The sequence below is a fragment of the Pipra filicauda genome, unplaced genomic scaffold (assembly GCF_003945595.2).
Source record: "Pipra filicauda isolate LSUMZ 115617 unplaced genomic scaffold, ASM394559v2 scaffold423_size595307_pilon, whole genome shotgun sequence".
Taxonomy (NCBI): Eukaryota; Metazoa; Chordata; class Aves; order Passeriformes; family Pipridae; genus Pipra; species Pipra filicauda.
The window spans coordinates 137,979-155,788 of NW_024104558.1; the positions used below are offsets into that span (position 1 = coordinate 137,979).

Below are 17,810 nucleotides of genomic sequence, written 5' to 3' on the forward strand. Positions count from 1 at the left end.
GAGCCGAGCCGAGCCGAGCTGAGCCGAGCCGAGCCGAGCTGAGCCGAGCCGAGCCGAGCTGAGCCGAGCCGAGCCGAGCTGAGCTGAGCATGCCAGAGCCGGCGCCGCTCGGAGGGGACAGGAAAGCAGCAGAGAGGAAGCGGGTGGAGAAGGTGGGAGCCAAGGCAGCACCTCCAGGTAGGTGCGTGGGGAAGATTCCCTGGAAATTCCCTTCACCGGGATGGCCACCCTGGCCTCAGGTGGAACAATCCCGTGTTCCCAGCCGGTCTGGCCACGGGAGGAGCTTTGCTCTCCACGGTCCCCTCGCAGCTCAGGGACATGGGGCTTCTCAGCCACCTGGCAAATCTCCCTCCTCCTCCTCCTCCTCCTCCTCTTCCTCCTCCTCTCCTCCTCTCCATCCTGCCCAGATTTTCTGCTGGAGGGGGAACACGGGCAGAGGTTTTCCCAGCGTGATCCCCAGGATATTCTGATGCCACTGTAGCCCAAACCCCTCGGGCTCAGCCCCTGGGACACTCTTCTCCCCACTCCTGCAGTGCAAACACCTGGCAGGAGCAGGGCAGAGAGCTCCCTAACCCTAATCCTGACCCTAATCCTGACCCTAACCTTTCCCTGCCCCTTCCCTTGCCCCTGCCTGTGGCCCTGGCCCTGGCCCTGCCCCTGTCCCTATCCTTGCCCAGGGTGGGCTGTGCAGGAGGATGTCGAGACCCCTTCCCACCCCCATCCCAGATCCCTTTGTCCCTTCCCAGTTCTCCCATTAACTCTGTTTTCCCTGGGGGGTCCCCAGTGCCCAGGAGCCTCCCGGTGCAGAGCAAGGCAGAGCCCCCCAGCCTGGAGCCCTCGGAGGAGCCGCTGCTCTGGGAAGGGCTCACCCTCAACAAGTGCATCCTGGTGGCCTCCGTGGTGGCCCTGCTCAGTGTCACCTTCCAGGTGCTCCAAGGTGAGCTGGGGCTGCAGGGAGGGGGACAGGGCGGCCAGACCCTGCTGCCACCCCCTGCCTCTCTCCCCTCCTCTCTTCCAGCACCATGTTCCAAGGAGGGGATCACCCGAGGCCGGCAGGAGCCTCCACCACCACCTCCTCCCCTTCCCGGTGGGTTCAGAGCTCCGTGTTGTCCCAGTCCCACAGATCCAGACTGAGAGGGGCCACATCCAGGGCGGGGTGGCCCATGCCTGGGACATCCCACCCAAACATCCATGGCCTGTCCCTCTCCCCTCCCAGAGGTGCTGAGCCCCAAGGAGGAGGTCCCAGAGGTGGGGACAGCCCGTCCTGTCCCACCGGAGAGCCCACCGGAGAGCAGCGCGTCGGAGGGTGGAGAGGAGGAGGAGGAGGAGGATGACGATGACAGCGAAGCCGACAGCAACCTGGTATGGGGCCAGGGGCACCTCCTGCAGGGGGAGCATCTTATCCCTGGGGGAGGGATGGAGGAGGGTCCCGGGCCCCGGGGCTGCGTCACCACGTCCTGGTCCCCTCTGTCCCCACGCAGGCAGAACCCTGGATCTTCAAGAAGTGGTTTGGCCGCGCGACTCCAGAGGATGAGGACAAGGATGAGGACAAGGATGAAGTTGAGGATAAGGATGAGTATGAAGACAAGGATGAAGAACCCACAGATGTCCCCGAGGTGCCACTGGCTGCAACAGAGGTGAAGAAGAGTCAGGAGAAGCAGGAGAAGAAGGTGGAGAAGGAGGTGGAGAAGGAGGAAGAGAAGGAAAAGCAGGAGGAGGACGAGGAAGAAAAGGAGGAGAAAGAGGAGAAGGAGGAGGAGGAGGAGGAAGAAAAGGAGGAGGAGGAAGAAAAGGAGGAGGAGGAAGAAAAGGAGGAGGAGGAAGAAAAGGAGGAGGAGGAAGAAAAGGAGGAAGAGGAAGAAAGAGAGGAAGAGGAGGAGGAGGAGAAGAAGAAAAAGGAGAAGAAGGAGGAGAAGAAGGCCCGGGAAGGCCGTGCTGTCCATGCAGAACGCAGCAGCCGGAGAGAGGCACGAGCCAAGGACAGGACACCAGGGAACAAACCTGGCAGAGCCCCCAGGTCCCCCAGGGACCCTGAGCAGCAGCCTCAGAAGAAACGGGACCGGGAGAGGAAGGAGAGGAAGGAGAGGAAGGAGAGGAAGGAGAGCCGGCGGGAGCGGGACGAGCCCAGGAGGGAGGGGGGGAAGGGCCGTCCTGGCAGGGCCAACGGCAGCCGGGAGAGCCCCAAGAGGGACTGGAAGCAGCAGAAGGGCAGGAAACCCTGGGAATCAGCTCTGGGCAAGGACAGCAGGGCCAGGGAGGGCAAGAGGCGCGACTGAGGCCAGGGCGGCCGAGGGGCTCCGTGACACCGGATCCAGGGACACCCAGGGGGATCCAACCCACCACTGCCCCCAGCTCCTGCCTGTTCTCCAGGGGCATCCCTGGGCCATGGGCAGCACCCCAGGATCCCTGAGCAGCAGCAGAGCAGCCCAGGAGCCTGGCACGAGCCTCCCCGGGGACTTTGGGCCCCCCTGGATCAAATGGCCAAAGGTGACCTGAAAGGACCCGGGGAAGGAGCTTCTCTTCAGGCTTCGTGTCCCTGCCCCGTCCCCACCCAAACCCCCTGCAGGTCCTTCCCACCCACGGGGTCATTTCCACCCAGGGCAGCACAGTGGGGTCCCACTGACCCCAGGGAGCAGAGTTGGTCTCCAGACTGTGCAGCTCTTCAGTTACTGGTTTTATTTAAAGCAAATCAAGAGAGAAGAATATCCTGGGTTACAGAACCAGAGGGACATCGGGGACAGACCCCCCCGACCTCACTCGGTGCCATCACTGAGGGTGGCACAGAACTTGCAGGAAACAGAACCAGGTTGGAGCCCCTCACTGGGGATCCCTTCAGGCTTTGCCTTCACCTTTCAGGAAGGAAACACAAGTGCAAACCTCACACAGCACTGGAGCCACTGCAGGAGACATTCACAGCCCCAACCCATGGCAGGTTTCAGTATTTGCTGAGTCAATAGAGGTTAAAATAAACTATTTTCATTTTTAATAAGGTGTTCAACTGGATGTTTAAAAAGAAATGGGGAAAAAACAAGAAAAAAAAACAAGAAAAGCCCTTATCCCTGGCTGTGTGTGTGTGTTTTCTGTGCCCCCCAGAGCTGAGGGGCTCAGGGGTAACCCGGGTCCCTGTGGGGCTGCAGGACAGGGCCAGTGGGTGCCAACTCAGCCCTGTGGGGACACTGCAAAGCCCAAGAACTGCTCCCAGCACCGGGAGGTGCAGCCAGGACAAGCTCAGGAGCTGCTTCCCAAGGGTTTGGCTCCCTGTCTGAGGGCTGGGCTCAGCTGGAAAGATGATCCGGGCGCTGATGCCAGCGGGGACACGGAGCAGGTGCTCTGGCAGCCGTTTGCTCCCGCTCCCATTAATGGTGCGAGAGCCCAGGAGGTGTAACGGGATCACTCCCTCCCTCCCTCCCTCCCTCCCTCTGGGAGTGGGGTCAGGGCAGGGTGACATGAATGTGGCCTGGCCGGGAGCCCCAGGCCATGGCCAGTGGGTCCCCACGGCCCCAGTCACACAGGGACGGTCCCTGCAAGGGGGTTTGGCCTCTTGCTCTGCTGTCACAGGTGGAGTCCTGTGGCCAGGGGGGGCTAATGATGGGCTGGGAAATGGCGAGAGGATGCTGCGAGGCTTGGAGGAAGCAACACCTGCCCTTCCCAGCCACTACAGGAGCAGAAAGGCAGCGATAAATAAGTGCAGTCTTGGCTGGATCTGCCAAGCTTTGCCCTCCCCCCACGGCCCCACAGCCCAAAGCCCCCCACAGGGTCAGAGCCCACGGCAGCTCAGCCCTACAGGCATCCCCAAAATCGGCAGTGGGGACACATCAGGCTGTGGAGAAGCCCCCAGGGACAGGCAGCTCCAGCTGCAGAGGGACTGTGAGGAGCAAAGGAGCTGCAGGGGGTGGCAAAGGGGCTGGGAGGGGATCGGGAAGGGGCTGGGAGGAGATGGTGAGTGGGCTGGGAGGGGATAGCAAACGGGGCTGGGAGCGGTGGAAAAGCGACTGTGAGGAGCAAAGGAGACACCAGAGAAACCTGAGAGACACTAACGAGCCAAACCGTGGGGAAAGGACACAAGGGAGCTCCCGTCTCCACGGGAAGCACCAGCTCCAGCTGCGGGGGGGGGCGGGCCGGGAGGAGCCTCACCGACACCCACACTCCTCTGCCACCATGTTGGGGAACTTGCGGACCTCCAGCCCCTCCGGCGAGAGGCTGATGATGAGCTGGTCGGAGTAGCGCACCGGGACGCAGCAGGGCGGGCGCTGCAGCGGCGCCCCCCGCTCCTGCATCCCCAGCAGCAGCACCGTGTGCGAGTAGTAGCTGGGCACGCGGGTGGACAGGGGCAGCCTGCAGGGCCCCTCGCAGTTGTTGGCCGCGTACACGGTGGGCATGACGATGAACTTGCGGTCGTGCAGGTCGATGGTGAGCTCCTGGAGGCGGCAGTGGGCCGGGGGCCGAGCGCTGCGGTGCTGCCGCTGCACCTTCCTGCGCTCCTGCCAGCGCGCCCGCACCGACTGCAGCGCCTTCAGCAGCAGCAGCGTGTGCAGCTTCCTGGAGCCCGGCACCCGCTCCGGGGCCTCGCCCTCCTCCCCGCCCCGCGGGAAGTAGCAGAAGCTCAGGAGGTGCTGGAAAAGCGCCGTGTTGGCCTGGAAAGCCGGGATGTCCCCCAGCTCCTGGATGACCCCCCGCAGTTTGCCCGTGAGCAGCTCCAGCACGGTGCCCTCGGGCTGCCAGTGCCCCAGGAGCTGCTCCAGCACGGCCCCGCTGTCCTGCGGGAACAGCAGCACCGAGGGCTCCTCCGACTGCACCAGCCGCTCCAGCGCCGCCTCCCCCGACAGGTTGAGCCGCTGGTGAGGGAGGGTCTCCATCGCCTGGAAGTCCAGCCAGTGGTGGGCGCTGGGCTGGGGGGGCAGCTCGCTGGAGGAGCTCAGGACCTGCCGGACGAAGCGGGTCAGCATTCCCAGGAATTGGCTGCTGCTCCCGGGAGCTGGGGATGAAGTGTTGGCCTGGCTCGGGGCCGTGGGGGTCGGCAACTCCTCGGTCCCGGCCTGGGGTGGGCTGCAAAGAGAACACAGGGAGGGTCACGGGGTCCTCGTGTGCCCTGGAGGTCTCCACATCCTCCTGCCGTGATCCCACATCCCCTGTCTCCCAGTCCCTGTGTTTTCCCATTCCTAAGGCCACGGACCTGAGCTGTGGGTACGGAGCCGTGTCCACCACCCCGTCAGCAGAGAGGTAGGAGGAAGGGGCCAAAGCCTCCTCCTCCTCCTCCCCCGGCCGTGCCTTGGCCAGCAGCAGCAGCACCGGGGTCATGCGGGTGAAACACTTGTCATCGGAGCCGAACAGGAGCTGCTGCACCTCCGAGGGGGGCAGGGGGGCACCTGGGGGGGCGAGGAGCGGTGAGGACGATGATCTGGGGTCTGCTACGTGTCCCCACAGCCCCTCGGGGGTGGAGAGGACCCCAAACGCCCGAGTGGGGACACTCGGGCGGATCCCCGTCCGTACCTCCCTCGGCGCCGCGGATCGTCAGCGATGCCGAGAAGCGGAGCTGCTCCGGGCCGCGGGTGACGGAGCCGGCGGCGGCTCCCAGGACCAGGTACTGGGTGTCCCTGGACAGGCAGAGCCTCTGCGCGGGGGCGGGAGACACGGCAGAGCCGGGGACGTGGGTCAGACATCGCGGGCACACACCCACGTGTGGTCCCTGCGGGCTCGGGGTCACCCAGCCCGCGGTGGCCCCGGGAGCAGCGACATGGGACGGGGGCTTCGCCCCCACACCCAGAGCTGCTCCGGGAGCCCACGGGACCCCCGGGTGGGCAGTGAGCCCCGGGGCAGGCGGGGACCGGGACCCCCAGACAGGGCTGGACACCCCGGGCAGCCCCTCCGGCCCTGCGGGAGCTGGGAACGGGGTAAGAGCTCCATCTGCAGGCACGGCCCGGCCGGCGGGAGCGAGAGACGGGGCGGGAATGCCGGGATGGGATGGCAAAGGGATGGGAAGTGTTGGCAAAGGGACTGTGAGATGATGCCAAAGGGACTGGAGGAGGGGCAAAGAGTCTGGGAAAGGATGGTGAATGGACTGGGAGGGGGTGGCAACAGGACTGGGAGGAGATGGCAACAGGACTGGGAGGAGATGGCAACAGGACTGGGAGGGGTAGAAAAGGGGCTGTGAGGAGCAAAGGAGCTGCAGGGGGTGGCAAAGGAACTGGGAGGGGATGGCAAAGGTGCTGGGCAGCAGGGCCGGGACACTCCCGCCCCAATCCCATCCCGGCCCGGCCCCCCGACCCACCTGGTCCCTGGCCAGCCCCGGGCCCGTGACCAGCAGCTCCTGCGGGCGCCCGGAGCCCTCGGGCCGGCCCAGGTAGAAGAGCATCGCGGCCGCCTGCAGCTCCCCCAGCGCCCGGCCCAGCTCCGCCTGGAAAACCAGCTGGAACCGCAGCTTCGCCTGCGCTTCCCACTGCACTGGAACGGGGGAGACACGGGGTGAATCCCCCTCCGGCACCGCGGGGCCCCCGGGGGTTGAGGAAGGGGCTTCAGGGCTGAGCCCCATTCCCACGCAGAGACCAGAGGAGCTGGGACAGGAGGGACAGGGTGGAAAAACACGGCAAATCCCAGTCCCCGGCCCAGGGGAGGTGGCAGGAGGCAGATCCTGCACCCGGACAGAAGGGGCTGCCACCCCCAGATCCCCATGGAAATCTCCTCTCCAGTGCCTCAGGGACATGGTGGCCACTTCCCCACTGCCCGGCACTGGCGAGTTCAGCTGCAAATCCAAACCGCGGGAGGGGAGGAAGGGATTTCAGGAAGAGGGAAACACCCCTGACTCTCTTGCTACGGATAAAACAGCGGGTTGTGCTCCCCCTCCAGCGCCGGGCTCATGCCCGGGATGGGACAGGGGAAGGTGTTCCTGGTTTTTCCTTAAGGCTGAAGCTGCAGGAGCAGCTCCACAGCCCCCGGTGTGGGAGGGGGCTCAGGGCACAGCGGGACCAGCCAGGTCCGACCCGACCCTCTCTTAGAGTTGGGACAGTGTCCAAACCCACATCATCGAGGCAGAGAAACACTCGTACTCGTGAGAGCAGAGCAGAGCCCACCAAGAATGTGACACCCGGGTGTTGGTCACAGGCAGGGGCAGAGGCAGGGACAGTGCCCTGTTGCTCAATGCATCATCTCTGCTAAACCTCCTGAAAAATGTACCCAGAAAGACACAGCGAAGTACCAATTTTACAGCAGTTTTTAAGAAGCTTTAGCACTTACAATGTCTTTCTCTTATTTTAAAGGGAATCCAACCCCTCAGGTTTAATTCTGTGTTTAAATCTGACTTAGGGCCAGCAAACAGCATTGCCCGCCATCCCAAGCCCTGCATCCTCCCCGCTCTGCTCCTCCCCGGCGCAGGGATGTCCCACCAACCTTCCTCCAGGTGCAGGACGAGGAATCGCTCCGGGCCCGGCTCCACCACGTGCCCGTGGATGCGCTGCAGGGGATGCGGAGCCGCCGCCGCCTCCGGGGCCGGGCACAGCCCGAAGCTCCGCAGGACGTTCCCGCCCCAGGCGCGGCGCCGCCGCAGCGCTTTGATGAAGCCGCTCTCGTAGTGGGTGAGGACCCCCACCACGTCCAGGTGGCCCGGGGCGACCCCGTCCCGCTCCATCCTCACCCTGCACACCGGCCCCTCCAGCCCGCCCAGCGGCCAGGGGTGCGCGCTGGAGCGGGGCCGGCCCTCCTCGGCCATTCCCTGCGGGCATTTGGCTCCTGGCTCGGGCTCGGGGAAGAGGCGAGTGGCCCTCCTGGGTCTCCCCGCCCAGCTGGGTCCGGCTGGTTCCTGCAAACTCGCATTTTCCCTATTTCTCCCCTCTGCTTCCAGCTCCTCTGGGCTCAGGGAATTCCTCTCCCCCTTCCTGGGCAGCGCTGCAAGGGGAGGGAGCAGCACCAGGCACAGCAGGAACAACCCGAGAGCAGCTCTCATGGTCCCACCTCAGCTGTTCCCAGCTCTGCATCCCAAACTCTCCCAGGGAGGGAGGACTCTCCCTTTTAACCACGGGTGGCCTTGAGTGGCCCAACACACCTCCCGTGGGCAGCCCCGGGGCCTGTCCTGCCCGAGGGGAGGCTGCAAAGGACCTTTCTTTGTTCTATTTTTGGGTTTGCAGCTCGTTTTGGAAACGGGAAAAAAATGAAAAGCTGTTCCCCCGCTTGTGGGGACGCACGGCCTTGACTTGGGATGTTTTCTAAAGGAGGGTGGATGTCTGGGCTTGGATCCTCACGGGGACTGGCACGTCCCATCCCATCAACACCGGGAGAGAGGGGTGAGCCAGACTGGGAGGAGGGGGACAGACACAGATAATGGACAGAAACTAAGTAAATGTATGGAAAGCATTCTGTCCTGGCTGGTACCTCACACCCCGCAGCTCGGAGAGGCCACCCTTGGAAGGAGCTTCGTCCTGGGAAGGAGGATTATGAGGGGCAGCAGCAGCCTGGAGACTTGGAACTCTTCATATTTCCCCCAGAGGGAAATTATTTTCCCTCCCTGAGACGCCAATCCTCACTGGAACAGCTGGAATTCCAGTGCCTAAAGGGGCTCCAGGAGAGCTGGAGAGGGATTTGGGACAAGGGATGGAGGGACAGGACAAGGGGAATGGTTTCTCACCACAGAGGGCAGGTTAGATGGGATATTGGGAAGGAATTGTTGGCTGTGAGGGTGGGGAGGCCCTGGCACAGGTTGCCCAGAGCAGCTGTGGCTGCCCCTGGATCCCTGGAAGTGTCCAAGGCCAGGTTGGACGGGGCTTGGAGCAACCTGGGCTAGTGGGAGGTGTCTCTAAAGACTTAATATCAGTAACAGGAGCCTTTCCATGGCCCCTCTCAGGGAATGAACTCCATGAAGGGCTTTGGTTGAATAAAAACTGATTAATGGGGGTAATTAATGGGACACTTGTCAGGGTGATACCTCAGGCCAACACTGCTGAGGTTGATGGAGATGTCCAGTCAGGAAAGGGGGTGCCCTGAGATTCCCTCTCTTTTGCCTCCTCTTTGGAGGATTTCCAAAATATCAGCAGACTGGGAATGTTTTCTGTCTCTAAGGGTTAAAGAACGTGAACCCACGGCAGCGTTTTTACCCAAACCACAGGAAAAAGAGAGGAAGGAAAATGGAAAACCTTTTAATGAACCGACAGGATTCAGATTCATACAAAACAGAGCTGTTCCCTGAACGGGGCGTGATCTGAGGATAGAAAGGGACAAATCCAGTGGGACCAGGAGGGGCCTCAGTTGGAGGGGGGTGGGGGGGGGATGGTGCCTGGCCCCTCTGTGGGGAGCGGCGGCCGCATCATGGGGGGCAGAGGGGCAGGGGGGGGCACCCCGGGGGCTGGGGGCAGCTGGGGTGGCACTGGGGGGGGTGGCACCGGCCCCGAGGGGGGCATGGGGGGCAGGGTCATGCCCCCAGGGGGAGGGGGGGGCATGGAGTCGGGCAGGGGGGGCCGGGGGGGCAGCCCGTTCATCAGGGGAGGGGGCGGCGGCCGCTTCACCGTCGGGGGGCCCGGGGGCAGGTTGGGGGGAGCCGGGGGCTTCTCCATCTTGAAGTGGAACTGGAGGAAGAACTGGGGAGGGGAGGGAAGCAAAGAGAAGGGAACAATTAATCGTGGAATGTCCAGAGCTGGAAGGGATCCACAGGGACCATCCAGTCCAACCCCTGGCCCTGCACACACACCCCAACAACCCACCCCGTCCCTGAGAGCCATGTCCCCAAGGGCCACATCCACATGTTGTTTGAACACTCCCAGGGATGGTGATTCCACCACTGCCCTGGGCAGCCCCTTCCAGTGCCTGACAACCCTTTGCATGAAGAAACTTTTCCCAATATCCAATTTAAACCTCCCCTGGCACAACTTGGGGCCGTTCCCTCTCCTCCTGTCCCTTGTTCCCTGGCAGCAGAGCCCGACCCCCCCCAGCTCCCCCCTCCTGTCAGGGGGTTGCAGAGCCAGAAGGTCCCCCCTGAGCCTCCTTTGCTCCAGACATTCCTGCCCCATTCTGCTGCTGCTGCCGACAACAAGAACCTCCCTGGGCAAATCCTCACCCAGATCACACACACACCTGTCTGTCGGGAGCTCTCAGTGCACAGCACTGAGGGAATGAAGATCTCACCATCAGACCAGCAGGGACAGCACTGATGTCACTGCCCTGCTCTCTGCCCTCCCTAACCCTCACCACAGATAGTCCCAGTTACCTGTTTGGTTTCCCTGTTCCAGTGGGTCCAAAACTTCCCTTCTGCTTTGTCGATCTCCCTGCTTGGCACCTGCACCAAAAGAGAACACAGAGCTATTCTTAGCAACCCCAGATTAGCTCAAAGACCCTTTTTAGCCCCAGAGCCTGGGAGATAAGCACAGTTATTCCAGGCCTTGGTGAGCTGCTCTGTTGTTAGATAGAGGTGGGGGCAGGAAAGAATTAAGTTACTTCCCTATCGGTCAAGGACAACTGAAAACAAAAAACCCTCCCTTAACATCTGCACAGGGGCTGAGGAGGCTCCTGCCTGTGCCAGACACTGGGAATTCACAGCTCCCCAGAGCTCAGCACAGTCTGGTTTTCAGGCCAGAGTCCTCCAGTAACTCTCACTAGGGCTTAATGACTTCCAGCCATTCCTGACCCCCTTCCTGCTCCATTAACCCATGGAGGCTGGAATGGAAATCGGGGTGTTCACTGGGAATTAACCACAGAATCACAGGATCAACCAGGTTGGAAAAGACCTCTGAGATCATGGAGTCCAACCCACAACCCAACACCACCTCATCATCCAGCCCATGGCACTGATGCCACGTCCAGTCTGTCCTTAAACACCTCCAGGGACGGGGACTCCACCCCCTCCCTGGGCAGCCCCTTCCAGTGGCTGATCCCTCTCTCTGAGAAGAATTTCTTCCTGATGTCCAACCTAAACCTCCCCTGGCACAGCTAAAGGCTGTGCCCTCTTGTCCTACTGCTGGTTCCTGGGAGAGGAGACCAACTCCCCCCTGGCTGCCCCCTCCTGTCAGGGAGCTGTAGAGAGTGAGAAGGTCCCCCCTGAGCCTCCTCCTCTCCAGCCTCAACACCCCCAGCTCCCTCAGCCTCTCCTCACAGCACTTGTGCTCCAGACCCTTCCCCAGCCTCATTGCCCTTCTCTGGAACTGCTCCAGCCCCTCCACGGCCTTCCCAAACTGAGGGGCCCAGAGCTGGTCACAGCACTGGAGTGCTCCTCACCAGGGCCGAGTCCAGGGGCAGAATCACTTCCCTGCCCACACTATTCCTGATCCAGGCCAGGATGCCATTGGCCTTCCTGGCCACCTGGCTCATGTCCAGCTGCTGTCACCAGCACCACCAGGTCCCTTTCTCTCCAGACACTCTGTCCCCAGCCCGTGGGGCTGCAGGGGGTTGTGGCCAAAGTGCAGGACCTGGGACTTGGCCTTCTTGAACCTCGTCCTGTTGGATCCTTCCCATCTCTCCAGCCTGTCCAGGTCCCTCTGCAGAGCCCTCCTGCCCTCCAGCAGATCAACACTCCCCCCAGCTTGGTGTCAGCTGCAAATTCGCTTGGAAATATGTGGGCAAAGAGGGAAGTGTGCCAGGGTTACCTTGAAGGCGATGGTCTCGTAGGGCTCGGCCGCCATGAGCAGGTACTGCCAGCGCCGGTCGGGGGGCTCGATGCGCTGCTCGTAGGCCGACATGAACCGGTGCCGGGGCATGATGCTCTCGGCAATCTCGGGGTAATCGATCTGGGGGGACAGGGCACTGTGAGAAACATCCCCCTGGCACCCCCAGCACCAAACACAGCCCTCAGGGTGGGCATGTGGAGAGCAGTTCCCAAGAAACACCGCAGGGAACAGGCTGGGATCCCGGCACGGCTCGGGTTGGGAGGGACTGTAAACAACTCAAATGGAAAGAGGGGAAATGAAGAGGAAATTGTTCCCTGTGAGGGTCTGGCACAGGTCACCTAGAGAAACTGTGGCTGCCCCATCCCTGGAAGTGTCCAAGGCCAGACTGGACGGAGCTTGGAGCAGCCTGGGATAGTGAAAGGTGTCCCTGCCCATGATCAGAGAATCATGGTCGGGTTAGTAAGTGCCATTCAGTGGGAACTGATTGCCACCCCATCCCTGGAAGTGTCCAAGGCCAGGTTGGAGCCAGGAGTAACCTGACCTAATGGAAGGTGGCTCTGCCCATGACAGGGGTTGGAACTGGATGATCTTTAAAGCCCCTTCCAACCCAAACCATTCCCTGATTCTGTGATCATCTCGTTCCAACTCCTGCCCCTTCCACTACCCAGCTTGACAGCTGTGCTCAGGGATTTGCTCAACACAGTCGGCTGTAAAAACTAGGAAGGTAAGGACTTTTATTATTATTATTTATTTCATGGATCCAGCAAGGATCTGCTCACTCAGCAGCAGTTTTACTTGGATAACTCTGACACTGAGAATTTTCACCCTGCCCTTACCTGGAAGAGAAGGCTCTGCTGGCCTGTTTCAGGGTCTCTCTGTTTGGTCACTGTAAGGAAAATAGGAAAGCTGAGAACATCTCACAGCAGGGTTGGAGCAGCATTATTCTGCCCCAGGAAACATAAAGCTTCCAACAACAAAACATTACAAGATTTTTCTCCCATTTATCAAACAAAATGTCACATTTTCTTTATCCAAAGCTACAGCTGTGAGGGTGGGGAGGCCCTGGCACAGGTTGCCCAGAGCAGCTGTGGCTGCCCCTGGATCCCTGGGAGTGTCCAAGGCCAGGTTGGACGGGGCTTGGAGCAATGGGATGGGCATTAAGGTCCCTTCCAAACCAAACCGTTCTGGGATCCTGTGATGCTACTGTGTCCAGCTTTGGGGGCCGCATGACAAGAAGGATAGTGAGGGGCTGGAGCGTGTGCAGGGAAGGGAACGGAGCTGGGAAGGGGCTGGAGCAGCAGGAGCAGCTGAGAGAGCTGGGGGGGCTCAGCCTGGAGAAAAGGAGGCTCAGGGGGGACCTTCTGGCTCTGCAACGTCCTGACAGGAGGGGGGAGCTGGGGGGGGTCGGGCTCTGCTGCCAGGGAACAAGGGACAGGAGGAGAGGGAATGGCCCCAAGTTGTCCCAGGAGAAGTTTAGGTTGGATACAGGCAATTCAAACAATAAAGGATACCAGGAGAGAGCCCAGCTCTCATTCATGGGCAGAGCTGCTAAAAAGGCTAATTAACAATTCACATCCCAGCACTGCAGGTGCTGCCCACGGGCACCTCCCGGGCACCCCCCGACCCACCTTTGTAACCTGGGCGCCCAATTTTCACAAATTTCTTCACTTCCACTTTGACCTTCTCTGGGGCAGGTTGGGCAGGGGCTTCCTTGGCTTCCTTGGCAGCTCGCCGGGCCCTGGGGAGGAATTTCAAAATGTAAGGGTTATTACCTGCACTTGCTTCCAAAGGAATCATGCCTGGAAAACCTACTTCCCTTCCCCAGTGTATCCATCCTTCCCCTCCCCAAAGGCTGTTTCTCAGTTACCCACCCCGAGATGATCTTGGTGCCTGACTCCACAAATGCATTTGAGAAGACTTAATTCTTGACATTAAAAAGAACAAACCCCACAGCTAAAGCAAAGTAAACTGGATTCCTTAAAATAAAACTTATAAACTTCTCCCAACCTGTATTGACAAATGCAGATCACAGAATCCTGGAATATCCCGAGTTGGAAGGGAGCCACAGGGATCATCCAGTCCAACCCCTGGCCCTGCACAGACACCCCAACAATCCCACCCTGTCCCTCAGAGCGTTGTCCAAACGCCCCCTGAGCTCTGGCAGGCAGAGTTCTTTTTACTAGACTCAGAAAATTTCCTTTTAAAACTCTTTCTCCCTTTTCCTTCAGAAATTCCACAACTGGGTTTGAACTTTTGAGCTTGAAATTGAGATTTTCAGCCTCATTTTTGGAGCAGATCCAGGCTGAACCTCCTGGCTGGTGCCAGGCTGCTCAGCAGGAATCACAGAACGTTCAGGACCTGTGTGCTGTTGTGTAACACAGTTAAGGGTTGACAGATGAACACAATCATCATTTTAATGGGGTTAAAGGTTCATAGATGAACACAATCATCATTTTAAAGTGTTCCAGTAATGAATAAAGTTATGGTAGAGAATGACTTACAAATTGGTCTGATGCTTCTTCCCCTGTGTATGTGCTAAGTAACTCCCCTGAAATAAAAACCAAGGTAGAAGAAAGTTAAATGAAGGCGGGACTGAAAGATTCTTGTCTCAGAGAGGCTGTGTCTCACACTGACAAGGGTGTTTGCACCCTCAGCACAGAGGATTCTCACTGAGAGCACACTGCTCTTAACTGCTCAGCTGTCAGGTTTAACACACAAGGCTCTGCCCACCCCTCATCTCTCAGCAGTCACAGCCCAGGTTCTGGCACCTGAAGGTACTGTTATCCCAAAATTCCTGCTGCTGGGATCAGGCAAGGCAGGTGCTCCCTCACCTCGTTGTTATGCAGTGTCAGGCAGAGCTTGCACTCGTAGGAGCCCAAGTGATTTTTCATAAAATAGGGGTCCTGGGAAGAGAATGATTGACAAGTTACAAGGAAAATCCATGGCAAAGCAACAGGATAACCAAAATACTGCAGAGTTCTGCACAGGAAGAACTGGTCAGGCGCTGCCCAGGCTCCCCAGGGCAGTGGGCACGGCCCCAAGGCTGCCAGAGCTCCAAGAGCGTTTGGACAACGCTCTGAGGGACAGGGGGGGATTGTTGGGGTGTCTGTGCAGGGCCAGGGGTTGGCCTGGTGATCCTCGTGGGTCCCTTCCAACTCCGGTTATTTTATGGTTCTATGATTCCAGAACTGAGTCCAGAATTTAAATCAACATAACAGAGCTTTAGGATGATGGAAACAGAGACTCAACAGCAGGGACAGAGTTCCCAACTGCACCGAGAAATGGCAAAGTACAAACTGGTCCTGAGGAGACTGGAAATAATTTGAATACAAAGTGCTGGCACCTCCCTGTCAGCCCCATCCCAAATGTTCCTCATTCAAACCCCACATTCCCAGAGACACAAGTATTTAAACTCAATCCACCACTCAGAGAAGAGAAGGCTCTGGGGAGACCTAGGAGCCCCTTCCAGGGCCTAAAGGGGCTCCAGGAGAGCTGGAGAGGGACTGGGGACAAGGGATGAAGGGACAGGACAAGGGGAATGGCTTCCCAGTGCCAGAGGGCAGGGTGAGATGGGATATTGGGAAGGAATTCTTGGTGGCGAGGGTGGAGAGGCCCTGGCACAGGTTGCCCAGAGAAGCTGTGGCTGCCCCTGGATCCCTGGCAGTGTCCAAGGCCAGGTTGGAGGGGGCTTGGAGCACCCTGGGCTGGTGGCAGGTGTGTCCCCACCTTGTTGATGTCGATGGTCTCCAGGGCCAGCTGCCGCAGCCGCTCCCGCCGGTCCCGGTTACTCTCCGAGGCCGAGGCGACGCCTCCACTGCCCGTCTTCCCTCCAGGGCGGTGCTGGAAATCCATGGTGGGGAATTCTGTGCTTCAGCCCCCTCTGGAGAAAGAGAGAGTCTGCACAAAAGGAGGAGAAGCATCGTGAGTGGTAACTGGACCTGAGGTCGCAGAGTGTTCAGCCCCGTCAGTGAGGACACGGGATGAGAACCCCAAAGATGCCCTAGGAACATGCTATGGGATGAGATTCCACATGGAGAGGGTCTGGCACCACCCACTCAGTAAACACAAGTAAAATGATCCAGAAAAACAACCCCCAGAGCCCTTTCCATCTCCTCAGACACTTCCACACACAGACACATCCCCCAAAAAGGAGCCTCCCACCCTCACCCGATGGCACAAACAGCCCCAGAACCTCCCCCCTCTCTACCAAGGTTTGGGGCTCCTCCACCAGCCCCCCAAAGCTCCAGAGCCACCCCCACACAGCAAAAACCCCCTGAGAGGGTCAGAGCCCCCCATGTCCCCCAGCAGGGTCACAGACTCTGTGCAGCGTCCCCAACCCCCAGGTGAGGTCCTGGAGTGCCCCCTGCCCTCAGTAAGGCCAGAGCCCCCCCCACACCTCCCACGCCACAGAGTGGTCTGCTCAAACACCCCCAATGCCCTCAGCAGGGCCAAAGCCCCCCAGACATGCCCAGCCCCTCAGCAAGGGTCAAATCCTTCCCATCAGACACCCCTCAGCCCCTCAGAAAGGATCGGTCTCCCCTCACACACCTCCTGCCCCTCAGCAATGGTCAAAGCCCCCCATCAAGCACCCCCCAACACCTCAACAAGGGTCAAAGGACCCCTCAAACACACCCCAGCAAACATCAAAGCGCCAAAAACACCTCAGCCCCCTAGAAACAGTGAAAACCTCCCCTCAAAACACTCCCAGGCCCTCAGTGAGGATCAAGGCCCCCAAACATCCCCAGCAAGGGTCAACCCCATAAACGTGCCCCCAACACCTCAGCAGCTGTTAAAGGCACCCTCAAACACTCCCCAACGCCTCAGCAAGGGCGAAAGCCCCCCCCAGATACCCACCAACTCCTCAGCGAGGATCAAGTCCCCTCAAGCACCCCCAGTAAGGGTCAAACCCACCCCTCAAACACCTCCCAACACCTCCCCAAGGGTCACTTCCCCCACATCCCCCCCCAACCCCTCAGCAAGGACCAGCCCTCCCAAACATTCCCAACAAGGGTAACTCCAACCCCCCCCAGCACACCACACACCCCAGTGAAGATCAAACCCCCTCAAACCCCTCCAGGTCCGAAGCAAGAACGACACCCTCAAATACCCCTCACCAAGGATCAGCCCCCCCAAACATCCCCCAACCCCCCAGCGAGGATCAGCCCCCCCCAAATATCCCCAGCAAGGGCAACCTCAACCCTCCAAACACCCCAAGCACCCCCACCCCTTTAGTGAGGGCCAAAGTCCCCCAAACACCCCCAGTACATCACCAAGGGTCATCCCCCCTCTCCAAACACCCCCAGCCCTTCAGCAAGGACCAGCCCTCCCCAACACCCCCCAACCCTTCAGAAAGTACAGAACCCCCCAAGTGCCCCCCACACCTCACCAAGGGTCACTCCCCTCAGGAACCTCCAGATCCCCTCAGAACCCCCCAAGTCCCCTCAGGACCTTCCAGATCCCCTCACAACCCCCTAAATCCCCTCAGGACCCCCTGGATCCCCTCAGAATGCCCCAAATCCCCTTATGTCCCCTCATATACCCTCAGGACCCCCTTCACCCCCCCACGATCCCCCAGGTCCCCTCATGACCCCTCTCACCCCCTCAGGATCTCCCAAATCCCCTCAGAACCCCCCAAGTCGCCTCAGAATGCCCCAAATCCCCTCACAAACCCCCCAGATCCCCTCAGGAACCCCCCATGTCCCCCAGGACCTGCTAAATCCCCTCACGACCCCCTAAATCCCCTCAGGATCCCCAAGTCCCCTCAGAACCCCCCTGGATCCCCTCAAAACCGCCTCAGGACTCCCTAAATCCTCTCAGGACCCCTCAGATCCACTGAGGACCCCTAAAATCCCCTCAGTTCCCCCCAAATCCCCTGAGGACCCTCTAGGGCCCGCTAAATCCCCTCATAAATCCCTTCAGGATGTCTCAAGTCCCCTCAGCCCCACTGGGTCCCCTCAAGACTCCCCGAACTCCCTCAGAACCCCCCAGATCCCTTCAGTTCCCCCCAGATCCCTTCAGTTCCCCCCAGATCCCTTCAGTTCCCCCCAGATCCCCGAAGGACCCCCCAGGACCCGCTAAAACCCCTCATAAACCCCCTAATCCCCCAGTTCCCCCCAGATTCCCTCAGTTCCCCCCAGACCCTTCAGTTCCCCCCAGACCCCCTCAGTTCCCCCCAGATCCCCTCACAAACCCCGCTCCGTCCCGGCTCGCGCGGCCCCGCTCCCGCCCCCT

The 17,810-nt window shown here is 60.1% G+C and overlaps 3 protein-coding genes across 3 annotated transcripts; 1 reads left to right on the forward strand and 2 right to left on the reverse strand.

Annotated features, from left to right (window-relative positions):
* Positions 1-89: 89 nt before the first annotated feature.
* JSRP1 (junctional sarcoplasmic reticulum protein 1) lies at positions 90-2,276 on the forward strand. Its single transcript, XM_027717222.1, has 6 exons — positions 90-177; positions 785-937; positions 1,019-1,087; positions 1,217-1,362; positions 1,482-1,670; positions 2,040-2,276. Exons 1-6 carry the CDS (start codon positions 90-92, stop codon positions 2,274-2,276), a joined length of 882 nt encoding a protein of 293 aa, XP_027573023.1.
* A 790-nt stretch (positions 2,277-3,066) lies between these two features.
* On the reverse strand, positions 3,067-7,964 carry AMH (anti-Mullerian hormone). The gene is made up of 5 exons (XM_027717238.2): positions 7,384-7,964; positions 6,269-6,441; positions 5,491-5,611; positions 5,174-5,366; positions 3,067-5,046 (listed from the first exon to the last, which is right to left on the reverse strand). Exons 1-5 carry the CDS (start codon positions 7,934-7,936, stop codon positions 4,131-4,133), a joined length of 1,956 nt encoding a protein of 651 aa, XP_027573039.1. The 5' UTR covers positions 7,937-7,964; the 3' UTR covers positions 3,067-4,130.
* Positions 7,965-9,106: 1,142 nt separating this feature from the next.
* Positions 9,107-17,809, reverse strand: SF3A2 (splicing factor 3a subunit 2). The gene is made up of 9 exons (XM_027717239.2): positions 17,770-17,809; positions 15,306-15,476; positions 14,411-14,482; positions 14,081-14,127; positions 13,208-13,317; positions 12,416-12,465; positions 11,559-11,699; positions 10,187-10,255; positions 9,107-9,560 (listed from the first exon to the last, which is right to left on the reverse strand). The coding sequence occupies exons 2-9, from the start codon at positions 15,429-15,431 to the stop codon at positions 9,228-9,230; spliced, it is 948 nt and encodes a 315-aa protein (XP_027573040.1). The 5' UTR covers positions 15,432-15,476; positions 17,770-17,809; the 3' UTR covers positions 9,107-9,227.
* Position 17,810: the final 1 nt, after the last annotated feature.

Coding starts and splice junctions, on each gene's coding strand:
- JSRP1 (XM_027717222.1), top strand. CDS start 90: ATGCCAGAGCCGGCGCCGCTCGGAGGGGACAGGAAAGCAGCAGAGAGG. Junction 178..784: donor AGCCAAGGCAGCACCTCCAG/GTAGGTGCGTGG, acceptor GGGGGTCCCCAG/TGCCCAGGAGCCTCCCGGTG. Junction 1,363..1,481: donor GCGAAGCCGACAGCAACCTG/GTATGGGGCCAG, acceptor GTCCCCACGCAG/GCAGAACCCTGGATCTTCAA.
- AMH (XM_027717238.2), bottom strand. CDS start 7,936: ATGAGAGCTGCTCTCGGGTTGTTCCTGCTGTGCCTGGTGCTGCTCCCT. Junction 5,612..6,268: donor CGGGGCTGGCCAGGGACCAG/GTGGGTCGGGGG, acceptor GCCCCCGCGCAG/AGGCTCTGCCTGTCCAGGGA. Junction 5,047..5,173: donor GCTCCGTACCCACAGCTCAG/GTCCGTGGCCTT, acceptor TTCTCTTTGCAG/CCCACCCCAGGCCGGGACCG.
- SF3A2 (XM_027717239.2), bottom strand. CDS start 15,431: ATGGATTTCCAGCACCGCCCTGGAGGGAAGACGGGCAGTGGAGGCGTC. Junction 14,128..14,410: donor TGACACTGCATAACAACGAG/GTGAGGGAGCAC, acceptor TTTTTATTTCAG/GGGAGTTACTTAGCACATAC. Junction 13,318..14,080: donor AAGAAGCATCAGACCAATTT/GTAAGTCATTCT, acceptor ATTCCTCCCCAG/GGCCCGGCGAGCTGCCAAGG.